The sequence below is a fragment of the Lemur catta genome, chromosome 18 (assembly GCF_020740605.2).
Source record: "Lemur catta isolate mLemCat1 chromosome 18, mLemCat1.pri, whole genome shotgun sequence".
Taxonomy (NCBI): domain Eukaryota; kingdom Metazoa; phylum Chordata; class Mammalia; order Primates; family Lemuridae; genus Lemur; species Lemur catta.
Window position 1 is genome coordinate 6,529,378 of NC_059145.1, and position 25,762 is coordinate 6,555,139.

Here is a 25,762-nt window from a genome sequence, read left to right on the forward strand (position 1 = left end):
AGGATTTAATTTGCCAAATCTTTCTAAGCCATACCTAACATTAACCAACAGTAGCTACCACTTATGAGCACCTGCTGTGTACTAAGAACTGTGCTTTTTGTATATTATGTTTTAATTCTCACAGCAGTCTTTTGAAGCAGATATTATTTTACTTTTATAAAAAGAGGAAACTGAGGCTTGACGAGAAAATAATTTCCCTAAGATTTCTTAGCAATACACAATCAAGTTTAACTCAAAAGTTAATACTTTGCTCTAAGGAATCCTCCATGAATGTTCAGATTTTTTTAAAAAGCAAGTTTCAGAATACTAAATCCAATATGATAGTCAATGTATTAAGAATTTGTGGTAAAACTGTGTGTGTTTGTATAAGAAGAAAGTAAAGGTAATACAATTTTGAGATAAAGGCTACCTCTTGGTGTTGGGCAGGGGGAGACGCAGAAGGATGGAATCAGGAAGAAGCACAGAGTTAGCTACATCAGTTTTGGTAATAGTCTAGTTCTTAAGTTGGGTGATGTGTTTACATATATGTTGTACATATTACATTATAAAACATTTTAAAGAATGTTTCTGTTATATACCACTACTCATCCATTGCATTTTTAGAGGAACCTTGGTAAAGCATTTACTAGTAAAATTCAGAGAAGTTCAGAGTTTTTTCTCCATATGGAACTCATTTAGTATTATCTTAAGTTAGGCTCTGATGGTAATATCCAACTTGACTTGATTGCTACTGATGATTCTTTACAAAGAGGCCTCTTGGGGTTTTTTCCAGGTCTTTGTATCTTTGTCACCTAACTTTCCTACCAGTTTCTTCAAAAGACAGTGGCTAGTTTATATTTGATTATTGTCTTACAAATTTGTATGTGTATTGTACTTTTCATCACAGAAAATTTCAAACATAAAAAGTGAGAGAATGGTAGTACCTTGAACCCCCACATTCTATCCAGTCATCCAGCAACTCATGACCACTGTTGCTTCATCTATATTCCATCCATGGCCTCCCCCCAGATTATTTCAAATTATATCCCAGATATCATTTCATTATTTTACTGTATATTGATAAAAGATAAGATCTCTCTTTTAAAAAAAAAACAACCTAACAGTAGTATTGTTATTATACCTAAAGAATTCCTTAATATCACCAAATATCTGGTCTGTTCAAATCTTCTTGAGTCTCATGTTGTTTTTAACAGTTGGTTTGTTAAAATCAGGATCCAAACAATATTCACACATTGCAAAATGCTTTTGATGATGATATCTCATGCTCTCTTATTAATATTAATAATTTACGGAAAGTCAAATCCCCCGAGATTCTTAAGACTGAACTATTCACAGTTTATACACATAAGCTTATTATTAACAATAACCATGTCATAGTAATTTTATTCCCTCCACAGCATCCAACATAGTGCTGTGCAGGTAGGCCCTCAGAAAATGTACTCTTAAAAGCAAAGTTTAGCAAATTTTTTCTTAAGGGGACAAATATTATATATTTTAGGCTTTGCAGGCCATGCATACTCTCACTGCTACTCAACTCTGCTGTTACAGCATGAAAGTAGCCACAGATAATTTGTAAATAAATGAGGTGGCTGTGTTCCAATAAAAGTTTATTTATAAAAGCAAGGTGGCCGGCCCATAGTTTGCCTGTGCCTATTCTCCTGAATTGGTTCTTCATAATGTGCACTGCAGATCCCTAGGGTTCTGTGAAGGTTTAGGAAGGACAGGGTGGGCAAGATCAGTGCTGGTAACATTCCACCTTTACCACCTACCTCATCTAGCATTCTGCTTTTATATATTTATATATTGGGTTTCATATGAGATTGTATTTGAAAATAGGATTCTCTTATTTTAAAAAAGTCAAAATTCTTGAGTCTATGACACATTCCTGGTCTTTATAAAAACAGTGACTACTATTACTACTGCTTTGTGCCAGGCAGTATGCACTTCAGTACTTACACTTACTGTTACCTTAGATTCTGTCATCCCTAAGGAGAAGTAATTTGCTCAAAATCACTAAGCTAGTAATTGATAGAGTGCGATTTAGGACTCGGACATGTTTATTTCAGGGCCTATACTTTTTTCCTCTCTAATCTGAAAATTTTCAAATTTGAAAAGTTCAAGAAACAAAAATAGTATACTTTCATTATCCCTCCTCCTCTTCCTCTTCTTTTTCTTTTTCTCATATATACTTTGTTTTCTCACCATTTGAGACTTAGTTGCAGACATAATGTCACTTTACCTCTAAATAATTAGCATGTATCTCTTAAGATCATTCTCCTGCGAAATCTGAGCACCATTATTATACTTAAGAAGTTTAACATTAATGCAATACTATTATTTAATGTACAATCCACACTCTCATTCCCTGGATTGCCCCAATAATGTCCTTTATATCATTTTTGGGGGGTGAGGTCAAGGATTCAACTAAGGATCATACATTGCACTTAGTCAATCATTCCTCTTTAATCATCTTTAATCTAGAGGGTTCCCGAGTCTTTTCCCCCTCAATATTTTACAAAAATTTTTTTTTTTTTTTTTTTTGAGACAGAGTCTCGCTTTGTCACCCAGGCTAGAGTGAGTGCCGTGGCATCAGCCTAGCTCACAGCAACCTCAAACTCCTGGGCTTAAGCAATCCTACTGCCTCAGCCTCCCGAGTAGCTGGGACTACAGGCATGTGCCACCATGCCCGGCTAATTTTTTCTATATAGATTTTTAGCTGTCCAAATCATTTCTTTCTATTTTTGGTAGAGACGGGGGTCTCACTCTTGCTCAGGCTGGTCTCGAACTCCTGACCTTGAGCGATCCACCCGCCTCGGCCTCCCAGAGTGCTAGGATTACAGGCGTGAGCCACTGCGCCTGGCCTACAAAAATTTTGAATACACAGCAAAGCTGAAAGAATCTTACCTTACTACTTAGATTCTATCATTCATATTTTGCTGTTTTATCACATATCTATTTATCTCACTAGCCATTCTTTAATCCATGTTATTTTTTTATGCTTTGCAAAGTAAATTGCAAATACTATAATAGTTCACTTCCCCTGAAATACTTAAGCATGCAAATCATGAACTAAGGTCCAGTATTTGTGTGAAATGCACAAACATTAAGTGTAAATGTGCTGAGTTTGGGCAAATTCATGCACCTATTGAGATACAGAACATTAGCATCACCCTAGAAGGGTCCCTCCTGCCACTTCCTAGTTGTTCTCCACCCCTCCCCTCGAAGGCAACCACTGTTTATTTTATTGCTATATAATTCTACTTTATCTGTTCTAGAATTTCATATAAGTAGAATCATACAGTATAAGTACTGCTTCTTTCATTCAGATTGATCCATGTTATTACTTGTTAGTAATTTGTTCCTTTTTAATTACTGAGTAATTATCTCAGTAATAAACCAGTTTTTTCATTCTCCTGTTGATGGATTTTTCACTATTACAAAGAAAACTACTATGAACATTCTTATTGTACAAATTGTGTGGTGAACATAAGATTTCATGTTTCTTAAGTAAATAGCTAGGAATGGAATTGCTAGGTTATAAGAAACTGCCAAACCTATTCCCAAAGTTGTTGTAGCATTTACATTTTCACTAGCCATTTATGAGAGTTCCAGTTGTTCTATGTCTTTGCCACCGTTTGTTATTCCCTGGGTTTTTACCCCTAAATTTTTGCTATTTTAATCGGTATATAATGGTATCTTATTGTGGTTTTACTTTGCATTCCCCTGATGGCTAATGATGTTGAGGACATTTTTTGTCTGAGCATTGACTCTTTGTATACCTTTTGTGAAGTGTTTCTTCAAATGATTTGCCCATCTTTAAATTGGATTATTTGACTTTTTATTATTGAAACAGTTTCTTCATATGTTCTTAATACCAGTTATTTGTCAAATATATGTTATTCAAATATTTTCTTCTAGTCTATGACTTGCCTATTCATTTTCTTAATGGTATTTTGATGAGAAGTTTTAAAATGGTCTAATTAACTTTTTTCCTTTATGGTTATTGTTTTCTGTTTGTTTATGATGCATCTCGAATTGAATTTTATGTATGGTGTGAGGTAGTAGATGAGGTTTATTTCTTCCATAGGGATATCTAGTTATTCTAGCTCAGTTCATTGAAAAGTGCTTTGGTGCCTTTGAAAAATCAAATGACTTTGTAAGTGAGGTTCATGTCCAGATTCTCTGTTATATTTAATTGATCTATTTGTTTATCCTTATGCCAGTACCATGAGTGTCTTGATTACAGTAGCTTCATAGTAAGTCTTAAAGTCAGGTAGCGTAAGTTCAAAATTTTTTGAACCTTTTTCAAAATTGCAGTGGATATTCTAGTCTTTTGCTTTTCATATAAATTTTTGAGCCAACTTGTAAGTATAGTATTTAATTTCCAATTTTATCTCTGGTAATGTTCTTTTTTTTGAAGGGTATTTTATCTGATAGAACAACCAAATATGATTCTAGTCATTTTAGCCTTCTTATTCCTACCGTTTACCTGGTATATCTTTTTCCATTCATTTACTTTTTTTCCCCCCTCCCACCTCCCATTCATTTACTTTTAACTGATCTGTGTTTTAATTTTTAAAGCTTATCTCTTATGGACAGCATACCATTTGTTCATGCTTTTTATCTATTCTGACAATTTCTAATTTTTAACTGGAAAATTTAATTAATTAACATTGAATGAATTATTGATGTGGTTGGATTTAGGTTGACTGTCTTATTGGGTTTTTTTGTCCTTTTTTTTCCTTGTCTTCTTTTGATTATTTGAATACATTATAGAATTTCATCTTAATTTATTTTTTTAAAGCTATACATTTTTGTATTTTTAGTTGTTGCTCTAGGAAAGTAGACTTTTTTACAGTCTACTTAGAATTAATACCACTTTACAAAAAGTGTAGCAGCCTTGTAATTATATATGTCCATTTATTCTTTCTTTTATGCTGTAGTTGTCACATGTCACATGTACATCTATGTACATTATAAATACCAGGAAACAATGTTATAGTTTTTGCTTTAAATCATCATTTGCATTTTTAAGAATATTTTAAACAAAAACTATCCCTAAACGATCCTGTGTCTTTTAAAGAAATTAAGAGGAAATAGTCCTTCATATTAGATATAGAATATCTAGATATATTAGATATTTTAGATATCTAGATATCTAAAATCTCATATATTAGATATCTCATATATTAGATATTTACCATTTCTGATGCTCTTGAATTCTTCCTGATGATAGTATCCATCTAGTATCATCTCCCTTCAGCCTGAAGAATTGCCTTTAGCATTTCTTGTAGGTTTAGTGGTAACAAATTTCCTTAGCATTCTTTTTTTTTTTTTTTTTTGAGACAGAGTCTCACTTTGTTGCCCAGGCTAGAGTGAGTGCCGTGGCGTCAGCCTAGCTCACAGCAAGCTCACACTCCTGGGCTTAAGCGATCCTACTGCCTCAGCCTCCCGAGTAGCTGGGACTACAGGCATGTGCCACCATGCCCGGCTAATTTGTTTTTTTGCTATATATATTTTTAGTTGGCCAGATAATTTCTTTCTATTTTTAGTAGAGATGGGGTCTCACTCAGGCTGGTCTCGAACTCCTGACCTCGAGCGATCTACCCACCTCGGCCTCCCAGAGTGCTAGGATTACAGGCGTGAGCCACCGCGCCCGGCCCTTAGCATTCTTATTGTCTGAAAATGTCTTGATCTCACGTTGATTCTTTTTTTTTTTGAGACAGAGTCTCTGTATGTTGCCTGGGCTAGAGTGCCTGACATCAGCCTAGCTCACAGCAACCTCAAACTCCTGGGCTTAAGCGATCCTACTGCCTCAGCCTCCTGAGTAGCTGGGACTACAGGCATGCGCCACCATGCCCGGCTAAGTTTTTGTATATATATTTTTAGTTGGCCAGATAATTTCTATTTTTAGTAGAGACGGGGTCTCACTCTTGCTCTGGCTGGTCTTGAACTCCTGACCTTGAGCGATCCACCCGCCTCGGCCTCCCAGAGTGCTAGGATTACAGGTGTGAGCCACCGCGCCCGGCCTCACCTTGATTCTTGAAGTATATTTTCATTGTATATAAAATTTGAGGTTGGCAGGTTTTGGAGATTTTTTTCCTTTTCTCTCAACACTTTAAAGATTTTGTTCCACTGTCTTCTGGCCTCCATAGTTTCTGATAAGAAAATTGTTGTTCAGATTGTTGTTACTATTGACAACAGATCACATTTTTTCATTCTCTTTTTATGTTATTTTGGATTGTATCCTGATGTCGTGAATGCTATATCGTATTCTAGAGTCTGTTTTATTCCTCTGAAGAGTATTATTTTTTGTTTGCTTGTTTTATCAGGTAGTTAACTGGGTTGCATTCAAACTGTGAACTCTTGTTTGAGGAGGCAGTTCAAATCTCATTTTGGTTCTTTCATTCTTAACTGGAGTCTGTCTAGTGCACGAGTGGTTCTGGAGTCAACCAGAGGCTTGGGCAGAGAACTTCATAGGTGGTGTTGTATACTTCATATTCCATCAGATTGGGAGGCAGATACTACTATCTAGTTATCTTTCTTTTTATGATTTTACGATTGTTCAGTGGGGTTCATCCATTAGACAGTTTACCACCAGCTTTTACCTACTGGTTATTGGTGCTCATTGTCTAGATTTGTTATTTCATTAGAAGTGCCTCTTAATACTTAAACAATTTTTTTAGATTATAAAAGTGGTACATGTTCATTGAAATAATTTCACAAATATAGAAAAGTATAAAGAAGAAAATGATTACCCCCAAACCAAATTTCCCTTCCCCCAAATTATGATTAATATGTTGGTATATTGTATTTTCTTTCAGTCTTTATTTTGAATCCTTGTATAGTATTTCATCTTGTTTTTGAACTTTGGGTTGTTTTAAATTTTTATTGCTATAAATAATGCTTGGCTAAAACATCTTTGTCCAGTGGTCCCCAACCTTTTTGGCATCAAGGACTGGTTTCATGGAAAACAATTTTCCACATAACAGGGGACGGTGGGAATGGTTTCGGGATGATTCAAGTGCATTACATTTATTGTGCACTGTATTTCTATTATTATTACATTGTAATATATAATGAAATAATTATATAACTCACCATAATGCAGAATCAGTAGGGGCCCTGAGCTTGTTTTCCTGCAACTAGGTGGTCCCATCTGGGAGTGATGCGAGACAGTGACAATAAATACAGATGAAGCTTCTTTTGCTCTCCTGCCACTCACCTCCTGCTGTGCAGCCTGGTTCAGAACAGGCTACCTGCCAGTACTGGTCCATGGCCCCAGGGTTGGGGATTGCAGTCTTTGTCCATACAGTCTCTCTTAAATTCAGGTGATTTCTTCAGAGTAGATTTCCAAACTATAATTCGTGGTTCAGAAGATAAGAGTTATTTTTAAGTTTTAGATATATAGCCAAATTGCTTAAATAAAAATTTCAGCTGTTAAAAAGACTCAGCTATAAGTACTATACACAGTACTAGTAGGAATTGGTTAAGTGAAGATATACCTCTTAAAAAAGCAAGCTTATCTCTAAGCTTGAAGGAAATTGCTACAGTTGAGTAGGGACAAGGGACCTCTGTGGCCGTTCTGCAGCAAAGAAGGCAGCTTGGTATTGTAGTGCTGGCTTTGGGGTCTAACAGACTTGGAATCATATCCCAGAGCAGGTATGTATAGGCTTGAAGCCTCTAAGCCTTTATTTGCTCATCTTTAAAATGGACCCAGCAATGCCTGTCTTGTTAGGGTTGTTGTAAGGATTTGTATTTAGGAACTATCAACATAATCATATAGGATTTTTGAGTTAGACACTGTCAGATTATCAGGTCTAAGAGAACAAGAATTTTTTTATTGAATGGAATGAGGTAGATAGGGCCTTTCTGTTTCAAGAGTTATTTCAGAGTTATTTCCCAATTTTACAACTTTAATCAAGACAATGTGGTTCTGGCTTAAGGGTAGATATATAGATTAATGGGACAGAATTGAGGGTCTGAAAATAAAACAATTTATGGGCAATTGATTTCTGACAAGGATATAAAGACAATTCAATGAGGAAGAACAGTCTTTTCAACAAATAGTGCTGGGACAACCGAATATCCACATGCAAAAGAATGAAGTTGGACCTCACACCGTATATGAAAATAGATCAAAAACCTATATGTAAGAGCTAAAACTTCGATAGCTGGCCACAGTGTCTCACACCTGAGAGTCCAGCTACTCAGGAGGCTGAGGCAGGAGGATTGTGTGAGCCCAGGAGTTTGAGTTCAGCCTGGGCAACATAGTGAGACCCCATCTCTGAAAATAAAAATTTTAAAAATAAAAGAAACTCTCTTGGGGCAAAACTTCACAACCATAGATTTGACAGTGGAATCCTAGATATAGCATCACACAAGCAACAAAAGAGAAAATAAATTGGGCTTTATCAAAATAAAAAACTTCTGTGCATTGAAGAACACTATAAAGAAAGTGAAAACCTACAGAATGGGAGAAAATATTTGCCTATCATATATCTGAGAAGATGTTAAATGGATGGATGGATGGATGGAAAATACGCGTTGGCGAGGACATGGAGAAATTGGAACCCTAGTACATTGTTGGTGGGCATGGTGCAGCCACTACAGAAAGAAAGAAATGAAGTATTGATATGTGCTACAACATGGATGTACTTTGAAAACATACATTAAGTGAAAGAAGTCAGACACAAAAGCCTGCGTATTGTATGATTCCATTTATGTGACATACCCAGCACGGGCAAATCCAGAGACTCAAAGCAGATTAGTAGTTGCCTAGGGCTGGGAGTTTGAGGAAAAATGGAGAATGACTGCTAATGGGTAGAGGTTTCTTTTTGGAGTGATGAAAATGTTCTAAAATTGATTGTGGGTGATGGCTGCATAACTGTGAATATACCCAAAACCACTGAATAGTAGACTTTAAATGGGTCGATTATATGGTCATGTGGATTATATATCTCAGTAGAGTTATTATATTAAAACAAAGAATGGCGATACAGGAGTCAGGATGGATATTGGAGATTTGAGGATGGTGAAGATATGAAATAGTTATCTAGGAGGATAGAAGAATGAACTGACTAGGAAAATGTTAGATTGGTAGGCAGATCTTAGGGACTACTTGAGATTGTGATCTTAAGTAAAAAGTGAGTCTAGTCAGCACTATTACGTATGTTTTTTTCCTGCCACATTCGGCAGGTAGGGGCACATAATAGGTAGAGGGTTAGATTCAACCAAAGTTGGATTTTGCCAGAGAATACAATAGAAAGATTTTGAGGGAATATTCAAGGAGATTGTTAATATGATAACTGTGTGATCTAAGCTAAGAAGGAATGTGAGGACAGGACAGGGTTATAGATAGTGGAAAGGTGATAGTCTAGGATTAGACGTCCAGTGAGGCTGAAAGATGATTGGAGTAAGAACATTAGAGGCAGTGAGTTGGAAAAAATAGGTGGTGGTGATCAGAGAATGGATGTCTGAAATTGAGATCGGGAAATGGCATGGTTATTGATGATAGGCTCAACCAGGGCTCCTCATCAGAACCACAGAATTTAGTAAATGAATTCACTGTTTCCATAATTCTCCCAAGGATGCTACATAGCTGGGTATACCATTCTAGATGCAGAGGACAGAAGTTGATTTATAACATACAATGGGTGCCTTGGGACTGTAGTCCCCAACATTTCTGGCACCAGGGACTAGTTTCACGGAGGATGATTTTTTCCACAGACCGGCAGGTGGGGAGGTGGAGCTCAGGCAGTGATGTAAGCGATGGGGAGCGGCTGTTAATACAGATGAAGCTTCACTAGCCAGGTTCCTAAGTTTCACGGAAGACAATTTTTCCATGGACCGGGTGAGGGGCAGGTAGAACTCTGGTGGTGTTGCACAGCCTCGTTCCTAACAGGCCATGGATGGTACCAGGCCGCGGCCTGGGGGTTGGAGACCACAACCATAGAGCATTAGGCTTGCTTCTCTCTTAGAACCTGACTTGAAAAGGCTAAGATGGTATGATCCATGGGAGTAGATAACCAAGAGATCAAGGAACTGAGGGGCCAGAGGGTTGGATAGATCATGCCTTGGGTTGAACCTACAAAAGCTGCAATTTCGTATAGTTCAATCTAATGTGTAGATATTAATGTCACCAAGAATGATGGCAAGAGTGATGAGGAGAAAGACAATAAGTGGTATATTAAAATTTTTGGTGAATGGCCAGGAAGTGGTAGGACAGGGAGTGACCAGGAGGATAGTAGATTATTACTTCAAGATGAAGTGGGGGTGGTGGGTGAGTAGCACAATGGTTTGTGCTTCAGACTAATTTTTCTAGTAGTCTGGAAGCAGTCATGTCAGGAGGATACTTATCCCACCTCCAGGTATGGTAGCACTCTGTTGTTTGGAAGAAGAAACATCCGATACTTGAGAAATAACAAGAAGAGGCAGTATCCTCAGGACAGCTTTCTTTCAGTTAGAGGAAGGAGTTGGAGGAAACTTCTACAGAGGAGGTTGAGAACGTTGGGGATTTTGCTGATCTCTGATATGATTCCAGAGGGTAGACTTACTTTGAGGGTAGAAGTGGGAGATTGAGTTGTATTAGAAAAATCTCCCCAGTGACAGATTAGAGTCATGTGGGGATGAGAATTCAGGTGAGGAGGGATGCCAGAGGAGGCTTGGATTTGTTATAGTGCCCAAGGTAGAGTTAAGGCATGGTAGGAGTCCTGGTTATCTCTTAAAGGAACAGCACCATCCCATAGGACTTTGTTTTTTCTTCCTTCTTCCTTCTCCCTCCTCTCTCCTCTTGCCTCGTCCCTCCTCCCTTTTCCTTCCTCCTATTATTATTACCTTTACCCCATGGGATGTAGATAGGACTTTCTGCAATGATAGAAATGTTCTATATCTGTGATGTCAAATATGGTGATCACATGTGGCTATTGAGCATCTGAAATGTCGCTCATGGGACTGAGGAATTAATTTTAAATTATATTTAATTCTAATTAAGATTTAAATTTAAGTAGCCACATGTCTCAGAGGGTGGTAGATAATTAGTTCTAATGATAACCTTTGTACTGAGACTAGTCTCTCAGGCCATTTGTTACAGGGAGGCAGATATACAGGTTGAGCTCACCTTCCTTTCTTCCCCTTATATTCCACTGAGGAAGTGCTAGGCTGGAGGAGGGGTGTGGTCTTAGCAGGAATACACACAACCGTGTGGCTTCCTGTTATTTTCTGCTGAGGTGGTTTTGAGGTTGACAGAGACAAACTGAGAAGACTTAACCACTGTCATTCTGTCAAATCTTTCCTTTGTATATAGAATTTCCACTTTCCTCAAGGAGCTGTTGTCTTCACTATTTACAGTATTAGGCCATATGTTTTTATTTTTTGATTGTCATCTTTGAATTTTGGAAACAAATGTGCTGATGTTTATACAAAGGGAATATAATGAGAATGGGTATGTGGCTGGATACTTTCCGGACAGCTCTTGTATACTATTGATAATTGTTCTGTAATGCCTAGGCTATTTACTGGTACATTTTGTTTGTACAAATTAGTTTGGAAACCACTTAAGACTAAGACCTAATCCAAATTGTAGGCTGGCTGGTGGGCAGTGGTTCTAAGGATAGGCTTAATTAAGTCTCTGGATAAGGTAAAGAAATACATCTGGAAGGATATTAGTGAGAATTATATAAACAACTAATAACAACTAATGTTTGTTGAGTGCTTTCTGTGAGTTGGATGCTTTTACAGCCTTATTTGGGCTATCTGATAAGATCCTCTCCAAAACCCATCAGAGTAGATGCTGATATCTTATTTAAAAGGTAAGCAAGCTGATGCTCAGAGAGGTTTTGGAACTTGCCTAAGGCCACACAGCTAATAGAGGCTCATCTTGGACACCATTCTGTCCAACTCTAAAGCCAGTGCCCTTTACTCCTAGGTAGTACTGCTTCTTTGTATTTTAACAGTGCCAAGCCATAGTCCTAAGTGCAGCTCCTTAGGGCATTTCCCATCCAATGGAATGTAACCAGCTGGGTTAATGGTCGTGTTTAGTTGTTTCTCTCAGCTTTCAGTGATATCTGTCCTCTTCGACTTTGCCCTGGTAGTTGTGCTCAGACCCCATTGTTCCCTCTTGAAATCTGTGTCCTGTTGTCACCAGCAGCTAGGTTTTTGGATACAAATTTCACACTGAATTCTCTACCTGTTGCTAGTTAAAATGGTTTTCTCAACCCTTGTAACCGAGAGTAGGAGCTTCCTTTAGAGCAGCTTACTCTTTTCTGCTCCTTTGTATGGGCAGTAGGTTTCAAAGGGAAAACATAGCTGCAAGCCCCAGTCCAGTCTGCTCCGATCATGACATTTAATAACAGAATTACCGTATAGTTCCTAACCATCTGCCAAGTCTCTCCCGTTAAATTCTCTTCTACCTGCACACTCACTTACCGCTTACACTTTTTTTTTTTTCTATTCGTTAGCCTCTTATTTCCCAGGAAAGGCAGCCTGCTCTTGTAAAAGAATACATGCTTCTTTAAAGTCAGATTTGTATTGCATTCCTTTTGCCTTTTTTTTTTTGAGCTTTGTGACCCTGATTAGGTTATTTAATATTCCATTATCGACTGGGCGCAGTGGCTCACTCCTGTAATCCTAGCACTCTGAGAGCCCGAGGCGGGAGGATTGCTCGAAGTCAGGAGTTCAAGACCAGCCTGAGCAAGAGCGAGACCCCGTCTCTAGTAAAAAAATAAAAAGAAATTAACCGGACAACTAAAAATATATATAGAAAAAATTAGCTGGGCACGATGGCACATGCCTGTAGTCCCAGCTACTCGGGAGGCCAAGGCAGTAGGATTGCTTGAGCCCAAGAGTTTGAGGTTGCTGTGAGCAAGGCTGACACCACGGCACTTTAGCCCAGGCAACAGAATGAGCCTCTGTCTCAAAAAAAAAAAAAAAAAAAAAAAAAATTCCATTATCTATAAAATAGAAATAGTGATATATGGCTTACAGGGTTGTTGTAACGATTTAGAGATTATAAAGTCCTTGGCACAAAGTAGGTTCTCTTAAGCGCTCTTTTTTTCCTTAGAATCTTATTGATATAATTTAATTTGGGAAATATTTATTAGCATCTAATCTATGCTAGACTCTGCTGAGGATGCTAAAGATATAAAAAATAAATAAATAAAATCCACAATCCCTAAATTCAGAAAGTTGAATGGTATACAAGGAAGACTGACATATAAATAAATAAGAACAGAAATGTGCTCAGTGCAGTAGATGTATATGTAAAGTGCTAGAAGCAATTAATTCTTTTTCCAGCCCTGTGGAGTGGTTTACAATTCTTTCTTTCATTGTTTCTCTCCCTCCCTTCCCTTTCCTTTCCTTTTCTGTCCTGTCCTCCTCCCCCTCCTCCCCTTCTCCTTCCTCCCTCCCTCCCTCCTTTCCTCTCCTGTCCTGTCCTGTCCTCTCCTCCTCCTCCTCCTCCCCCCCTCCGTTTCCTCCCCCCCTCCTCCCCTTCTCCTTCCTTCCTTCCTTCCTTCCTCCCTTCCTCCCTCCCTCCCTCCCTCCTGTCCTGTCCTGTCCTCCGCCTCCTCCTCCTCCTCCTCCCCCCCCTCCTCCTCCGTTTCCTCCCCCCCCTTCTCCTTCCTTCCTTCCTTGGGAAGGAGGGAGGGAAAGAGAAGGAAGGAAAAAAGCTCTAAGTATTTCTTTTCTTTTTTTTTTTTTTTTTTGAGACAGAGTCTTGCTTTGTTGCCCGGGCAAGAGTGAGTGCCGTGGCGTCAGCCTAGCTCACAGCAACCTCAAACTCCTGGGTTCAAGCAATCCTACTGCCTCAGCCTCCTGAGTAGCTGGGACTACAGGCATGCGCCACCATGCCCGGCTAATTTATATATATATATTTTACTTGGCTAGATAATTTCTTTCTATTTTTAGTAGAGACAGGGTCTCACTCTTGCTCAGGCTGGGCTCGAACTCCTGACCTTGAGCAATCCACCCGCCTCGGCCTCCCAGAGGGCTAGGATTACAGGCGTGAGCCACCGCGCCCGGCCCTCTCTAAGTATTTCTTTTGGAAAAATATTTGGTAGTCAAGATGGGGGACAAATAGTAAGAGAAAGGTAAAAACCAAACAAAAAACCCAACCCTTAAAGGATTTTGTAATCTTTGAGGTGCCAACCTTTTAAGAATTGATTTTAGCAAGTCACTTAGTAAAATCTCTCATGAAGACTGTACGTAAGATGGAGAAGTGTGGGTTGGCTGATAGAACAGGAGGTGGATTTGAAGCTGGTTCTACAACTGTGTCCTGGAGGTTTTTTTCCTGTAGTGCTTTAATTGTACTTATAAAATCTCTGTGTTGAAAGGAACCTTACAAATAGATCATTTACTCTAACCTGTGTGCCTAAGACTCTATAATCTGATCTTTTTCCCCCTTCTAATTTTTAATTCTACATTACAGAAGAGTATCCATCGAAAAATATGCCTCCTTCCTCTTCCAGTCCCCAGGTATCCCTCATCCTCCCCAAAGGCAAACACTGTTATTAGTTGCTTGTGTGTATGATCTTGTTTTATTATGCATATCTCTTTATACTTTGTGTTATTTATAGTTATTTGAGTGCATGTGCTGTCTCCATTAGTAAACTATAAGCTCCTTAAGAGCAAAGACCCTGCCTCATAATTTCCTGTATCTGTCAAAATTACTTGTACATTGAAGATTCTCAATAAATATTTGCTTGATTAATTATTTAAAGGAAAGTTGGAGCAGGGAGTAAACAGGCTTCTCTGGTAACATGTCACAGTTTTCTGTCCTTGGCCACATCCTTTTTTATTTTTTTATTTTTTATTTTCTTTTTATTTTTGGGGGCACAGAGAAATCCCACTTGGCCACATACTTTACAACTGTTTTTCTAGTGACTTGGATGAAGATATAGAAAGCATGCTTGTCATATATGCAGATGACACAAAGCTGGAAAAGAGCTAATAACATCAGATGACAAGAGTCAAGACTGGATGATCTCAACAGATAGGAATGTTCAGCTGGAAAGAACAGGGACAAATATGAAGTCCTGTGTTTAAGGAGAGAAAAATACTCAACGGTTTAGTTATCCAAATACAGAATTAAGAGACCTGTCTTGATAACATTTTATTTGAAGATGATTTGGGAGGGTAGGGGTTGGATCTTAATTGCTTTTAAGCTCAGTTTAAGTCAATAGTATACCAGGATTGTCAATGAAGCAGATGTAGCCTTGACTGAATTAGTAGACTGCCAGTTCACATGAGATAGCTCATAGTTCTTCTGGTCTCTTTACTGGTTAGACTGCTTGTTGAGTGTTGGGTTCAGTTTGGAGTGCCACACATGTTAAGGAAAACTGACAAATTGGAGAGTGTCTAGATGAGGCTAATTAGGAAGATAAACATAGATAGAGGAATCAGATCTAGGTTCTGCCCTTACGAATTGTGATAGCTTGGTGGAAGTCAATCTCCCTTGGTTCGTCTCTGCACCATTAAAATAGGGGGAAAGTAATAATATTAGTGTGGAGGATATCATAAGGATTAGAGTTTACCTAGGTACTTAAAAGGTTCTGCAATCTGAGTCTTAATAGGATTGGCTTAGTGACAGGGTATAGTGTATTGAAGGTTACATTTTAGTAGGGCAGACAAGTGAGTATATGCAGGATTATAATGCAGCTTGTTAAGTGTTCAAAGAGCTGACTTGTGGAAATTTGGGTAAATTTATTCATATGGCCCCCAGGAGATGCAGATTGAGCTAGATTACTGTGTAGAAATAAAATGGATTTCCCTACAAGGACTTGAATTTCCCTCAGTGAAAGGATATAGTCAAGTTGAGACCATATGGTTACTTGCCAAGGGATGTTTATAGAAGGCATTTTTGTATGAGTAGGAGGTTGGACTAGATGGGCAGGCAAACTGTGGCCAGCCACGGGCCAAATCTAGCCAAATACCTATTGTTGTAAATAAAGTTTTATTGGAACATCACACCCATTTATGTATTGTCTACCATCCAAGTACTAACCAGACCCAACCCTACTTAGCTTCTGAGATCAGATGAGATTGGGCATGTTCAGAATGGTATGGCCGTAGACCCGTTTATGTATTGTCTATGGTTGCTTTCCTACTACAATGCAGAGTTGAATAGTTGGGACAGAGACTGTATATCCTGCCAAGCCTGAAATATTTACCGTCTGACCCCACAGAAAAAGTTTGCTGATCCCTGGACTAGATAAATGCTTTACAACCTAAGTTATTTTGTGAACTGGTAACCTTTCTAAATTCTCTTTTGTGGGGATTTCAGGTATTAAGAAGAAGGAAGGCAGGGTTTGAAGTAAAATGGCCATAGTTTCTCTGGTTATTGCAAAGAATGGAGACTGGGAAATACTTCATTAAATAACCTCCACGGTTCTTTAAGAGATTACTTTGGTTTTATTAATAAGATGTCTTTTGGTGTGAGAGTATTTGGACATAGGTTAAAGTCATCTGTACCCACTAGAATTGGAGGTGTTCCTAGTGTAGTGGAAAAAACTGGCTGCAGTGTCCTTACTTATAAATGGAATACTTTGCAGAGTTTTGTAAAGATTGGAGTTTATGTACTCAGACGTAACTGTCTACTATATTTCAGAGTAACTTACATGTCATATCAGACAGAATATTGGTTGGGAAAGTATAAATCTCTTCCTTGAGTGCTGCAAGTTGGGGTAGTACACAGAAATCTTTCTTGGTTAGACTAGACTTTTAGATCTCACGGCTTAGCAAGTAGGGGAATATCTTGGGAATGGAAGTTTTGGTACAAATATTACAGTTGTTATTCTCAGTACCAAAAAGGTTGAGACTTCCCAGAAAGTACACTTCTCCCAGTGGAGTAGGATTTTAAACTGCTTTTTCCTATACATTTTGTCATTTATATTCACAGTCTGTCTACTGCCAGCTAACAATGTATATATATGTTTTTTTTTTTATTTTTGTTGTTGTTGGAAGTATTGACTCGGAGACAAAAAGAGGCCAAGAGCAAGAGCGACAGTGGGACAGCTGCTCAGACTTCCCTAGACATTGACAAGTAAGTAGGTATGCTGTGTACACAGGACTCTTACTTCACATATTACCATTGCTTGGATCAAATAAAAAGACTGGTTCCCATCTTACCTTGTGTTTCTTTGGCCTGCCAGTCACTTCATTGGTTGGATGCCTGAATTTTTACTCTCAGTTTCTGTCAGTGTAGGTAGCCTTTGTATCCCTTTTCAATACACTAAAACCAATCCTGCCACTCATTCCATTTCCATATTGTTCTTAGGTTCCTGGTTTTTTAAATTTGTGTGTTGCTGTTTGGTGCTTTTGGGAAGCAGTGAACATTTTGCTGTATAAATAGTATAGAAGTTCAGTTACAAAAGTTCTGGCAGTGTAGAAGACTTTCTAGGGTTGTGGGTTGCAGCTTGACTAAGAAAGCTCATTCTAAAGAAGGAGTCAGGTGTAGGTGCTACCTCCTAAAAGTAAAGACATTACCAACAGTGCATTAGAGCAGTTAGTCACTAGGCAGAAACTTTTATCTTTGGAACAAAAGATCTTAGTCCCTAAATTTCAGGGCTACCTTCTCTAATCCGGTTGAGCAGAGCTGATGACTTCTTCCTTTGGAATCCTACCATAGTGTAGACGTTTCTCTGTGACTGTATTCCTTACGTTGTATTTCAATACTTGTTTTTTTTTTTTAACATTTCTGTGTCCCTGGCTAGGCTGTGAGTTATCTGAAGGCACATACTTGCCTTTATTCATGTTTATATCCCCAGCATCTAATAAAATGTGTCTGAGACAGCAATAACAATGATAACTATTTGATCAGCACCTAATATGTGCCAGTTATTGTGCTAGGTGTTTTATTTACTTTATACCTCTCACAATAATTGGTAAGGCAGTTATTCATTCTTTCTTTTTTTTAAGAAATGAAGAGAAATGATACCTAATTGGTTAAAATCATGCAACTAGAAGTGACACAGTCTACCTGACTCTAAAACTCCTACACCTTCTTCAATGCTGCTGTCTCTCATGTAGTAGGGAATTAATAAATACTTGTGCACTAATTGATAAACCTTGAAAGGAATATTAGTATAGTTTTTCTCATAAGACAGAGTTTGGGTTGCATTATTCCAGATAATTAAATACTTGAGAGACTTATTTCTTCTATTTTAAAGCTCTCCAGAAAAATTCTTCCTTAGAACTAATGCAAGTGTCTCTTGCTACAGTTACTGAATAATAATGGCCAGAAAGAGAAATCTAAGATTGCATGCTTTGGAAAGTTTTTTTTTTTTTTGAGACAGAGTCTCGCTCTGTTGCCCTGGCTAGAGTGAGTGCCGTGGCATCAGCCTAGCTCACAGCAACCTCAAACTCCTGGGCTTCAGTGATCCTACTGCCTCAGCCTCCCGAGTAGCTAGGACTACAGGCATGCATCACCATGCCCGGCTAATTTTTTCTATATATATTTTTAGTTGTTCAGCTAATTTCTTTCTACTTTTAGTAGAGACAGGGGTCTCGCTGTTGCTCAGGCTGGTCTCAAACTCCTGACCTCGAGCGATCAGCCCGCCTCGGCCTCCCAGAGTGCTGGGATTACAGGCATAAGCCATCGCGCCCGGCCTTTGGAAAGTTTTCTTTAGCTTCTTAAAACTTAAGATGATCTTATGAATCAGGCAGATCTGGGTTCTGACAGTTACTAGCTATAGGCCCCTGGAGAGAATAGTTCCTTCCTCATGGGGCTGAAGAATTAATTGAGAAGTTGTGTTTAAAGGGCCTTGCATAGGTTCTCACCACAAAGAAAATATTTAATAAATGTTCATTTTCTTCCTTTTTACCCAACAATTCCATTTTCACTTATACCAAATAAACCTTACCTCAAGGACATACTTTCCTCTCTTTCCCCAAACTCTACTGTTAAAAAAGATAAAAATAACTACGTATATAAAATTATGCAAAAGCCTCTGGCAGAACCACATGGTTTTAGTAACTTCCTAGTTGATGTTGCAGGTTGTGGAATTGCGGAAGTCAGCATATAGACAGACTTGATTTACTAATCAGACAAGTTCATCCACCCTGATAAAAATGTCATCTTGATTTAATGCTCTTGGTGTTCCCTTTTCTGTTGAAGTTTTAACTTCTCTTTGAAAAAACTATTATACTTAATTTCAGAAGAGTTTGACAGAGCATTTTATGACTGAGGAGCAATCAGCATTGTTTGAGATAGTTAGAAGAGCTGATTTCATTACCATCCCATTGCTGCAACAGCAGGGTACAGAGAAACAGCCAGGGAAAACTGCTAATCACTCAGTCCTTTTGATTGGCATCGGGTTAGTTTTATTGGTGATCCTGCTGAGTGAATCTGCATTGGTTGACATGTCTCCTTTGCAGAATAAGTTTGAGACATAAAAACAGAATTTGAGACATATCTAGGAGCTCAGAGGCAAAAGTGTATCTTAAAACTGCTTTTTCTCCCTTTTTTCTGATTGGCTAGGAATGAGAAGTGTTATCTCTGTAAATCCATGATCCCACTGAGAGAGTATCAGTGTCATGTGGACTCCTGTCTCCATCTTGCAAGGGGTGACCAAGGAGATGGGCCTGAAGGGAGTAGTAGAGCATGCTCAACTGTGAAGGGGAAGTGGCAACAGAGGCTGAGGAACCCAAAGGTATGTGTGGAGTGTTGTGGGAAAGGCTACCTAACCCTCCTGATTCTCAGCTGTAAGAGGCCACAGTTCTCTTCTGGGCTGTTTTCTCTCTATTCTCTCCCTTCTTCCTTCCTGTTCATCTTAAACAAGATTTGTGTTTTTTAAAAATTAATTTTTCTTTTAATTTAAAAAGTAATACCTTGTTCACTATAGAAAATATGGAAAGTTCAAAGAAGAGGTATAAAGAATCAGGGGAAATCATTGCCCATAATTTAGCTACTCAAAGCTAACAGCTTTTAATGTTTTGGCCTATTTTCTTCCAATCTTATTTCCTATGCATTTTTAATGTAATTGACACCCCCCAATATGTGTACACACACACACACAATACATACTTTGTATAGTACTATGTTAAATTCTATATTACATATAGTACTGTGCTACACACATAGTTTCCTTTCTTGGATTTATAAAAATCTAAGGTGGGTCAGGCTCAATGTCTTACACCTGTAATCCTAGCACTTTGGGAGGCCAAGGCAGGAGAATCTCTTGAGGCCAGGAGTTCAAGATCTGCCTGGGCAACATAGTAAGACTCTGTATCTACAAAAATAAAAATAAAAATTAGCTGGGTGTAGTGACACGAGCCTGTAGTCCTAGCTACTTAGGAAGCTGAGGTGGGAGGATTGCTTGAGCCCAAGGAGCTCAAGGTTACAGTGAACTGTGATCATGCCATTGCTTTTCAGCCTGGGTGACAGAGCAAGACCCTGTCTCTGAAAAAAAGAAAAAAAAAATTAAGGTATAGCATAAACCATTCTCATATTATTAGACATTTAAGTTCTTTCTGATTCTTTTGTATTTTATTATAAGACTGTATAAAAACAATTAGTCTTGGCCGGGTGTGGTGGCTCACGCCTGTAATCCTAGCACTCTGGGAGGCCGAGGCGGGTGGATCGCTTGAGCTCAGGAGTTCCAGACCAGCCTGAGCAAGAGCGAGACCCCGTCTCTACTAAAAAATAGAAAGAAATTATCTGGCCAACTAAAATATATATATAGAAAAAATTAGCCGGGCATGGTGGCGCATGCCTGTAGTCCCAGCTACTCGGGAGGCTGAGGCAGTAGGATCACTTAAGCCCAGGAGTTTGAGGTTGCTGTGAGCTAGGCTGACGCCATGGCACTCACTCTAGCCTGGGCAACACAGCGAGACTCTGTCTCAAAAAAAAAAAACAATTAGTCTTTGTACCACTGATTATTTCCTTAAAATAGATTTCTTGAAGTGGAGCTATTAAGGCAATGGATATAAACATTTTAAAGTCTCTTGAAACATACTCCAAATAGCTTTCCATAAGGGTATCCAATTCATACCTCAATGCCAGGAAAGATCGACTTTCTGGGATTTCTTGTGTGCCCAGCTTTAGGAAGCTACAGGCCTGGGCCCTGGTCACTGGGAAGATGGATGTACTTTCTGGGCATTTTGATTAGAGATCAGGAAGAGCAAGTCTTGGCCTAGAGATCAAAGATAAAGCAGCAGCTGCATAGTCTAGGATTACTAACGTGGTCTAGGATTACTTAGTGTGTGTCACTGCACATACTAAGATGGGGAAGCCAAAATCTGTCATGACAGAAGAAAGAAATCTATGAATGAGGTGATTTTGAAGGGGTGATTTAGAGTTCTGGTTTACAGGTAAGTGCTTGTTTATACCATACAGCCAGTTTATTCCTCTGGCATCACTGCCTGTAGAAGCTATCTTAAAACTTTCCATTTTAAATCCATATAGTATCCTGGCATAGAGTTGTATTCTCTTCATTACAATTTGATTTTTTACTTGTGTACCCTCATTTATTAAGAAGCAAAAGACTTCCCTAGACCTGTATCCCCACACCTCTTCTCTTCTAGAAACAGGTGTGATCTGGGCTAAGGAAGTTGTATTTAAGACTCTGTGCCATGAAGTAACCCCTTCATCAATTTTTGTCTGTTACAGGAAAAAAGCCACAGTGAAGGCCGACTCCTCAGTCTTTTGGAACATTCTGAGCACAAGACTACAGGTGAGGACCCCAGGACAGTTTTCAGGGCTTTTGCCTAAGGCCTTCCAGTAGAGATAGCCATTGCCAACCCCCCTGACTATTTGTTGGGGTTATACGGGTGCACATTTGACGCAGTCAACCCAATCTAAGTCATTGCTCTCTAAGGACAATGAGGAGGTACCTTGTCTTATTCATCATGTGTTTCATTTCAGGCTTTATAAAGCCTGGGATTAGGACTGCCTATTGAACTGGAAAAAAACATTTCCAAACCACAGGGGAATGACACGAGCTACAAGTTATACCTTCTAAAGGAACAGGCATGGAAGACTAGACATGTAGACATTACTGCCTTCTCCTCCTAATGTTTTGTGCATCATTCATCTGTTACCTTTAGCTTAGCATCTTAACCTATACTTGTAAGGGATTGTAGGAAGTAATTCTGTCTCTTTATGCCTAGTATTTAGGGGGCAGTAGAGTGGATTGGATTGGGCAAGAGCATTCTATAGAGTTAGTAATACCACCTTCATAGATTGCAAAGATTATGTCTAGTAAAACTCCAAACATATTCCCTTGGCATAAATAGGCTCTTGATAATGTTAGCTGCTAATATTACGATTGTTATTAATTGCTATTGTTAAAATTTACCACATGCAGATGGAAGAGGAACCTTTGCTTAAGTCTGGTGAGATTTGCTTATTGTGTAGTTCTAATAGTTCATTCTCACCAAGCAAATCTGTTGTGCCTTCTGATGACTATAAAAAGACAGCCTCTCCCAACCTCACATCCTGCTGCCTCGAGGTTACCAGGTTGTGAATCTCTGCAGGTCATGAATCTCTACCTTGGCAACTCCTTGTTCCTCAAGTCCAGATTTGAAATAAATTTATTCAGAGGTTGTTCATTCAAAAGTGTTCCTCTTGGTATCTCTGCAGCTGAGCCTATGCTAGTGCTGACTCCGCTGGTCTGAGAGATTGGGGATCTGAGCTACTTGGATAGGCCTAATGAGAAGCAGTGCCTACAACACAGGAAGCGTAAGATCAGTGAGAAGTGGTATGATTACTATTACTACCAACAGTATCACTTTTTCTTTCCTATCACAGATGCAGGGATAATGACCAAGTCTTCAGAAACAGGAGCCTTCAGGTGAATTGGGGTGTACACTGAAGTGTGGCTGTCAGCAGTTCTGAAAAGTACAGGCTTGGTCGTGTATTCTGTGTGTAGTGTGATATCCAAACTGTTGCAGCAGAAATCACTCTGGAACTATTATGACCTTTCTCTCTGTATAACTCTGATCCTCATTTATGTAGGCTAAGAATTGGATAGATAGCTCAATTCACTCATTGTGTTAAAACAGAGCAAAAGCTATGTCTTACTACCCCACCTCTCGATCCTCATCCAGTTCTGGTTTTCTTTTTTTTTTTTTTTAACATACCAATAATATAAATTTTATTTTAAAAACCAAATTAATGACTGAGTAAGTTCTTCAGCAAAAAGAGGATGGTGAAAACATCCTAACAGGTCAGGTTCTTCCTGTCCTCCCCTCAATAGATATGTGTACTAAAATGTTAGAATTTAAAGAAGCTTATGATATAATGGTCATGATAGAGTTATTTTTTTTGTAATACCAAGTTTTTTTTTAAATTTCAGGATATCATGAGGGTACAAACATTTTGGTTACATTTTATGTCTTTGCCTCACCCAAGCGAGGATTAGAGGCTTGCCCTCCCCCTCTGCAATGCTCACCACGTCCATTAGTTGTGAGTTTACCCCCACTCCCACCCCCTAATCCCTGGAGAATATTACTACTGTGTGAGCACCATAGTGTTGATCAGTTAGTACCAATTTGACGGTGAGTACATGTGGAGCCTATTCCTCCGATCTTGTGATACCTTGCTGCGGATAATGGGCTCAAGCTCTATCCAGGAAAATAAAGAGGTGCTAGGTCACTGTCATTTCTTATATTTGAGTAATATTCCATTGTATACATATACCAAATTTTAATAATCCACTCATGAATCGAGGGGCACTTGGGCTGTGTCCACGTCCTTGCAATAGTGAATTGTGCTGCCCAGTCCTGGTTTTCTAACCTGGATTTCAAGCAGCTTGGGAATTTGGGTCTGAGTCCTCATTCTCTCAATGCCTAACTTGTGTGACTTTAAGTGTATGATTTACCCAGTTGTCCTCATCTTTGAAAACGGAATGATGGTACTTATCTGATTGGACTATTACAAAGATTATCTGTACCATTATGTTAATAATAATATGTGTAAAAGCTCCTGGTACAGTGCATGGCATGTACTTGATGCTTAGTAGGTGTGTATTGAATCTGAAATTTTGCCTTCTCACTAGGGCGCCCTCACGAGGGGTGGAAGAGGCAGGCTGCAGCAGAGAGATGCAGAGTTCCCTCACACATCTCGACTTAAATGAGTCTCCTATCAAGTCTTTTGTTTCCATTTCAGAAGCCACAGATTGCTTAGTGGACTTTAAAAAGCAACTTACTGTCCGGCCAGGTAGCCGGACACGGACCAAAGCTGGCAGAGGAAGAAGGAGAAAATCCTGAATTTCTAGGGTCCAAAAGTTGACAAAACCATTAGCAGTAGGGGTGGGCCATGTTCATTACGCCATAGTGGCCTCCAGTTCATTGTTGAGCAAGTTTCAGCCCTACAATTTTCACCACCAGCACCCACTCAATGTCCTGGTTTTTATGTTTTCTATGATCTATACAGACAACTGTGTATAGTATTCTGTTTTATAACAGTCCATTTGAATTTACTTATAGTTAAAATTTAAATATATTTATCTATGTTTATATGAAATCATATTTCAGTAGATGGAGATTTATATATTTTTTTTCCTGTGTTTCAGGGTCTGGGGTGGGAATATTTAAATTGTAGACATAGCTTATCTGACTCATAAATTACATGTTTCTGAATGAATTCCATTACTGATCTTTGGTATATCACCTATATGTTCACTTAATGTGTAGTGCACAATTCTGAACACTGTGTGTGGTTACTCCTTTGACTGTTTCTGACGTTCGGGAAGGTGCTGGGGCATTGAATCCTACTACCTATTCTGCTGTCTCTACCATTCAGTGACCTGTCATCTTGTCCTCACCCAGTTAAGAATTCTCAAACAGGATAGGACTTTAGAGGGATGTGTCTTGCCATTCTTCTCAGAAATTTGTAAGTGAACACTCTGTTATTAGTGCTTATGCAATTATTTTTCTAAATAGATTAACCAGTGGGGATGGTAGGCACATTCATCTACCCAAACCAAGATTGGTTCTTTTGCTGCCAAAGGCCGTAGCCACAAGAAATCGCTTCTATTTCAGTAACGTTACTAGAGTGGTGCACATTCTCTCCCACATTGTCTGGGAGCTTCCCGTGAGGAACAGAGATGTGGTCTGTCCTCAGTGCGTAGACAGACTCCAATCACGAGAGAATGTCAGATAGCAGAAGCAGCTACCTGAGGGGGATGACCCAGCAAGGATGTTGAGAAAGCCAGCTTTGGCCCAGGCTGATCTGAAGATGAAATGAGCAACTGTGGGAGGTGGTTGTTGATCAGGAAAGGATCTTGGGACAGGATGAACAGGTATACCGGTATACCACTCAGACTCTCCTAACTACTTCTACCATGATTTATCATGTCCAAAGTTACCTTTTCCTTTATTTTAAAATGAAAATGAGGTGTGTATTACACTGGGGAGTTCACAGATAGTTAGGATGGAAGACACAGAACAGGCATCGAGGCACTGTGTCCTGCCTAGGGCTCTTTGCACACAAGCTGTTTGAGCTAGAAGGTGGCAAGACGGCAGGCTCACAGTCTCTTCATTCCATAGATAATGTCTTGCTGTTGGATAAGCACTGACATTGCGGCTAGCGTCACACAATAGCTATTATACTTTCTGGTCCTCTTCAGTGCTCTGTGGATCCAGACTGGGACTAGTATGACAGGCCCTCACTCTTGGGTTCAGTAAGTGCAGGGTTGGCACTTGCACGAACCTGAGAGAGTATCTTTATGTTATGTACCCTAGGCATCTCACTTGCTATTAGTTTTTGAGCAACTATTATGGTCCAGGCAAAAGAAACGTCCAGACAATGTATATGCCTTTATTT

At 39.0% G+C, this 25,762-nt stretch overlaps 1 protein-coding gene across 2 annotated transcripts in view; it reads left to right on the forward strand.

The window, feature by feature from the left end:
* Positions 1-24,439, forward strand: part of UIMC1 (ubiquitin interaction motif containing 1) — a 93,736-nt gene extending 69,297 nt beyond the window's left edge. For both annotated transcript variants that reach the window (XM_045530617.1, XM_045530618.1), the window contains exons 11-15: positions 16,960-17,038; positions 19,475-19,646; positions 21,605-21,668; positions 22,745-22,787; positions 23,994-24,439. In XM_045530617.1, the coding sequence (XP_045386573.1) occupies positions 16,960-17,038; positions 19,475-19,646; positions 21,605-21,668; positions 22,745-22,787; positions 23,994-24,204 (569 nt within the window). In that variant the 3' untranslated portion in view covers positions 24,205-24,439. The remainder of the gene's footprint in view (positions 1-16,959; positions 17,039-19,474; positions 19,647-21,604; positions 21,669-22,744; positions 22,788-23,993) is intronic.
* The last annotated feature ends 1,323 nt before the right edge of the window (positions 24,440-25,762 follow it).